The following is a 6,155-nucleotide window of genomic DNA, read 5'->3' on the forward strand; positions in this document are numbered from 1 at the left end:
AGGTTTCGAGGAGCCGGACAGGCAGGAACTGGCGCTCCCCGGATTGTTTGTTGCTTTCTGGTGGCGTCTCTTTATTTTTTTTTTTATTTATTTTCTCTAACGCTCTCTCTTTTGTTGGTTTGTTTTTTTTTTTTTTTAAACACAGATGGAATGGCTGCTGCTGGTGCATATCATAACTTGTTTCCAAAGTACAACAATAAACCTCAAAAACAAAAAAGAAAATCCCCTTCTTCCAAGGTCTCTCTATAAAAATAGGTTTGTTCAGTTCGTGTCATTTTGCCCTTTTGCGAAACGCTTATTTTTTGTTCAGCTCTCGGTGTATAGATAGATAAGATATATAGATATATATATATAAAAAAAAATAAGGAAGAAGAGAAGGATTCGCTTTTCTTCGCTCGATAACTTACTTGTCGCCCGCTTTCCCCCCCCTCTAGTCGTCGGAGATGGAAAGGCGGCTGAAGATGGGCAGGCGGCGCCCCGAGTCCAGGCTGGGCGACTCGGAGCCGCTGAGGGAGCCGGAGCTGAGGGAGCCGCTCAGGTAGCTCTCGCGGTCGGAGAGGGAGTCCGGGGGGCTCGGCGGGGCGTCGAAGACGGGCGATTCGGAGAGGCGTCGCAGGGGCTGGAAGCTGAAGGGCGGCGATGCCGGGGGCGGCGGGCAGGGCTGCGGCTGCTGCTGGCACCGGTAATAGGCTGCGGCGGCGGCGGCCGCGGCGGCGGCAGCGGCGAAGTTCTGCGTGTGCAGGGCGAGGGGGGCGATGAGGCTGCCCAGCTCCTGCCCGGAGAAGGCGAAGGCGTTGTTGGCGCAAGGAGGAGAAGACAGCAGCTCCTCGCAGTACGAGGCGGAGGCGGGAGGCGGCGGCGTGCGCGACCCTCCGGGGCTCTCCAGCAGCGACGCGTCCAGGCGGCCGCCGGGCGGCGGAGGGGGCGGCGCGGCGGCGCCGTGTTGCTGCTGCTGGTGGTGATGGTGGTGGTGGTGATGGTGGTGATGGGCGGAGAAGCCGGAGAAGCTCAGGCTGTGATGGAGCTTGGGGCGCTCGCCGCCGCGGGGGGGGGTGCCCGAAGCCGCCGCCCAGCGCGTGCTCGCGGGGGGCGAAGGCGCGGAGGTCGCCGGTGCTGCCGGCGGGGTGCGGGGCGTGGTGCGGGGCGGCGGCGGCGGCCGTGCCCCCGCCGGGCGCCGGGCGGCGCTCGTCCGCGTTGTGGATGAAGTGGCAGCGCGGGCCGTAGGGGCAGAAGCCGATGGTGTGGAAGGTGCGGCAGAGCTCGGTCTTGTACTTGGGGTGGCGGGTGAGGCTGCGCAGCTCGTGGAAGCCGTGCGCGAACTGGCACTTCTCGCCGTACTTGCAGGCGCCGCTCTCCTCGAAGGGGCGGCACAGCTCCGTCTTGTAGCGGGTCGAGTTGATGGGGGCCCCGCCGCCGCCCCCCGAGCCGCCCCCCTTGCCGGCCGCCGCCTGCTGCTGCTGCTGCTGCTGGAGCTGCTGCATGAGGTGCTGGCTGCGCTCGCCGTTCTCGCTGAACGAGCGGTCCCGAAACTTGTTCTCCTTGTTGAGCAGGGCCGTGGGGCTGCTGCTGCCGCCGCCTCCGCCGGAGCCCGTCTCCTTCAGGCTGCCGAACGAAGAGGAGGAGGAGGAGGAAGAAGAGGAGGAGGAGGTGGACGAAGAGCTGGAGCCGGTGGGGCTGGGGAACTTGGAGCCGCCGCCGGCCAGCGCCGTCAGGTTGCTGGTCGAGTGCCGCCGCAGGAAGCCCGGCGCGAAGCTGGAGCTGGCGGGGGTCACCGGGGTCCCCACGGCTTTCTTGTCCAGCATGCTGCTCAGGTTGGTCAGGGACTTCTCCGTCTACCGGGGTTGGGGGGAAAACAGGGAGCGGGGAGCGAGAGAGAGAGACAGGGTGTTGCAGCAGAGTGACCGACGGCGCGATGGCTGCGGAGTCGGGGAGAAAGAAACCCCCCTTCCCGAGCTGTGCCGCACGCTGAACTTTCTTAGCAAGTTCCTCCCTGTAGCGACGCCCTTACACTAAGCCTCCCACCCCCGAGGGAGCCCCGGCAGCGCGGTGTCCTCGCCTCTCCCAGCCTTCCATCCATCGCCCCCCGCGTGCCCCGTCCCACCGGGATCCGCATCCCGGCCCCAGCAAGCCCGGAGCGCCCTTCCTTTTCAAACCACGCTCCACAACCCCTTCCCCTCCAATACCTTGCACAAGAAGTCAATGTCGTAGAAGGCGGATAAAAGCGTCGTCGACATTTCTAGATCCTGTAATGGTCGGAAATACAGGAAGGACCGAAAGATCCCGCTGTCCTCGGAGGGTTTGGAAAAGCCACGACTAGACAGGAGAGGGGGGGCCCCGTTTAGCTTGAGATCCGAAATGGTCCCGGGTCTCCTCTCCCCCGGCGGGACGGCGGGTGCCGGGCCGAGGCAGCAGCGGCGGCAGCTGCGCGGCAGCGGGCGAACTGCGGGAACTCCGCGGCTCCCCGCGCCGCTCCCGTATAAACGCGCCGCTGCCCGCGGGGCGGCGCCCGGCTCCGCCCGCCCCGAGTCGTGCAGGGGGCCGGGCTGCCAGCCGGGGCGGGCGGGGAGCCATTCGATTCCCCCCCCCCGCCGCCTTCCCCGACTCGCTGCGGGATGGGGAGCGGGGCGGGGACCGCGGCGCCCTCGCTCTTTCGCTTCTTGACGCTCCCGCGTCTTCGCACCTCGGTCTTTCGCACCCCTGTCCCGATGCTCCCCCGGGGCACCTCTACCCTCTCCGCCCCACCGAAAATAAACTTTTGCCACGTAATTGCTTTGAAACAGAGGTCGAGCCCCCGCGCTGCCCGGGCTGGGCACGGGATGCACGCACCCGCCGCTTCCCCCCCCCCCCCTTTTTTTTCCTTTTTTTTTTAGGGAGGTTCGAGGGGTTTTTGTTTTGCTTCGCTTTCTCTTTGCACTTTGGGAACTTGATTAACCCTTCCCCCCCCCTTGCTTCTCCATGCATTCTCCTCCCTCCCACGCTCGCCGCCCGCGTCTTGTGACCCGCAGCCTCTCGCCCAGCCCCGGGAGCGCCTCCCGCCGCCTCTGCCGGGACGAAGGCGAAGGCACTGGCGTGTCCCTGCTGCCGGGGCTCCTTTCCCCCAGCCGGGAGCGGGCTGCGATCCAAGGCGCCGCCGTGCAAAGCACCCTCCCCCCCCCGCCGCGCCGATAAGGGCTGCGCAAACACGACGTGGGAAAAGGCTGCACCCACCCCCGCTCCCCGTCTCCTCCTGCGAAAAGCTCAACCCCGGGACAAATGGGAAAATGGACGGAGCAACGTGAAGTTTTATTGCTGCTAAAGCCAGCAGAGGCGTTTGATCCCTCTTTTTTAGCTTCCGAGCGAGCGCGCCAGGCGCTGGGAATGCAAGGGTCCAAAGCTGACCACGTCAGCAGGAACGCTGCACTTTGAAATCGCATTTGCAAGGAGAAAAAAAAAAGAAAAAAAAAAAGGCAGCTCTGGGGGGGTGCGCTTTGGAGCACTTTTCACGGTCAGCTTTTCACACTCGCCCGCCGCCATGCGGCTCAGGCTCCCATTTGGTCCCTGCCTTCCCCTCGCAGCCCCAAGAGTGCGGGGGAGGAGGGGGGAAAGGAGGGAAGCAGGCGGGAACCGCCGGGAACGCCGCGGGACCGGCTGCTGCGAGGTCACCCAGGGAGGAGAAAGCGCGGCTTTAGCAACGAGAATCGAGGAAAGAAAAAAAAACACAACAAAAAAAAAACACAACAAAAAAAAGCCCGGGAATAGACGAGGGTTGAGGGATAAAAAGCTCAAGCGTCGTTTTTCTTCCCGGTATCCCAGCACTTCCCTTGGTCTCGGGGGGCGCTTTGGGCAGCGGGGCGCGCCGGGGCGGCTGCGCGGGGCTCTGCCACCCCCTAGTGCCCGCACCGCCGGCTCTGCTGGGCTCTCCAAGCCCGGGTAGGAATGCTTCCTCCCTTTCTCAGCCCTGCGGAGGAGTTCGCAGCTCCTTGCCGAGCGCCCAAGGCGCTGCCCCTCCAACGGGAAGCTCCCTCAAAGCGGGACTCGCAGGGATGCGCGCCGTAACGCGCATCGTTTCCCTTTAACGGGCACCTTTTCCCATAAACTCCTTCCCGGCCTGTTTGGATTCACTGGCCTAGTGACCCGAAATCAAACTCTTTCTCCTCCCAAACATCTCTGTGATGCAGACATCACCTCCACAGCCGATCCGTCTGACTGCTGATCCAAGAAAAAAACAGTTTATGGTGATAATAATGTAAGGAGCAATGTGTCATCGTCATTTAGAGGAACGCTTTGATAAACTGACTTTGATCAAACACACGGGCAGATAATACTCCACTATAAAATTCTGCTAACCCTGTTCTGCAATTTCTGCTCAGGGTTTAAAGGTCCCCGTCGGAATAGTTATACAGTAACTCAAGTCAGCGGTGGTGTCTGGTGAAATGTAGGCACGCTGATATAATTTTGTTTTATTTGCTCTCTTGCAAAGCAAGGCGGGATGACGGAGCCTTCGTTTATGGTCTAAAACCATGATAAGGAAGAGCGAGTTTTTTTAGCTATTCGGTTTACTGATTAGCCAAGTCCTCAAGGCTCCACAAAGTTTCTTAAGTGCCATGGTCACTGTGGATCTATTACTATGCAGTTAGCTGTCTACATTTATACATTTGTCAATGCTAAATATATAAAGATAGGCACTTTAGATTCTATCTAATAAGAAAACTGCTAGTGTTACTAGAGAGCTTTGTGCTAACCACTGACATGAGCAGGGTCATACAACCGTACGGTAATTCTGATACTATACAAAGTTCTGCTTGTTTTCTCCTGTAAAAGCTGTTATTGCACTATTTCAAAAGTGTTGGCAAGGTGTGGTAAAACCGGCAGCTGTTAATTAATAGTACAGGTCTTGACTATTTTTAAGACTGGCTTCCAGACATAATCTGGGCTGTTCTTTCCCTACGAGCTCAAAAGAGATGCAAACAAATTCATCTTTATCCTAAATCACAGTTAACAGTTGGGTAATGTGCATTCTATGAAACATCTTTTCATCTCAGATTCTAACATTTGCCGTTTGCCTTATAAAGCTTCACATATCATTGTAAATTACTTGTGTAAGTAACCCTGAATCCTGGAAATGTACAGGAAGTATTTAAACTGTTGTTCCTAAATTATCTTCTTTTTGGTAATGACTCCATCTTGTGCAGTTTTCAGATGTTCATTAAACCTAATTTGGAAGCTTATCCTGATTTACAGCAGGTTCGTATTTAAACTCAAGAAGTGGGAAGCAACTGGCAATCAGGCACTGCAGCACCAAGCTGGAGTGAGCAGTGTGGGCCCATGTCTTGCCCTGGTGTCTGGGTAAGTCTGGCACTGGCGTGGCTAAGCCAGACGCTGGCACCACAGCAGATCTGGACCCTGGCAAGGTTAGAGCAGACCCTGGAACAACAGCAAAGGCAGACCTTCATGAGGTTAGGCTGGACTTTGGTACCGTAGCTAAGCCAGACCTTGGCACCAGAGTGATGCCAGACCCCGGGGGAGGTTAGGCTGCACCTTGACAGGGCAGCTAAGCCAGACCCCGGGGAGGTTAGGCTGGATCCTGACAGGGCAGCTAAGCCAGACCCCGGGGAGGTTAGGCTGCACCTTGACAGGGCAGCTAAGCCAGACCCCAGGGAAGTTAGGCTGGACCCTGACAGGGCAGCTAAGCCAGACCCCGGGGAGGTTAGGCTGGATCCTGACAGGGCAGCTAAGCCAGACCCCGGGGAGGTTAGGCTGGACCCTGACAGGGCAGCTAAGCCAGACCCCGGGGAGGTTAGGCTGGACCCTGACAGGGCAGCTAAGCCAGACCCCGGGGAGGTTAGGCTGACCCTTGGCCCCACAGCTAAGCCAGACGCGGCAGTGCGGGCGCACGGCGGTGCCGCAGCGCCACCTGCTGGATGCGCGCCGCAACACGCAGAGCTCCCGCTGCGGCAGCGGCCGTGGGAGAACTGCTAATTACCGGTATCACCATCAAGATTTACGACTAAACTGTGCTGATACACAATTACGTGTAGAGACTGAAAGCAAACAGTCTCTTTTGCACACGATGCGCTTCCGAGGAGACTGAAATAGCGATGTATACCCACACAGGTCTTGGTTTCAGCCCTGCCCGGCTATTCTAGAGCCAAAGGTGAAGTCACAGCCCTTGTCTA

At 58.8% G+C, this 6,155-nt stretch overlaps 1 protein-coding gene across 1 annotated transcript; it reads right to left on the minus strand.

The window, feature by feature from the left end:
- Nucleotides 1-287: 287 nt before the first annotated feature.
- Nucleotides 288-2,704, minus strand: ZFP36L2 (ZFP36 ring finger protein like 2). Its single transcript, XM_054063277.1, is given in 3 exon segments — nucleotides 288-1,049; nucleotides 1,051-1,832; nucleotides 2,184-2,704. Coding segments are annotated over 3 exon segments (1,452 nt in total). The 5' UTR covers nucleotides 2,235-2,704; the 3' UTR covers nucleotides 288-430.
- Between the last annotated feature and the right edge of the window lie 3,451 nt (nucleotides 2,705-6,155).

This window comes from Cuculus canorus, chromosome 3 (assembly GCF_017976375.1).
Source record: "Cuculus canorus isolate bCucCan1 chromosome 3, bCucCan1.pri, whole genome shotgun sequence".
Lineage (NCBI taxonomy): Eukaryota > Metazoa > Chordata > Aves > Cuculiformes > Cuculidae > Cuculus > Cuculus canorus.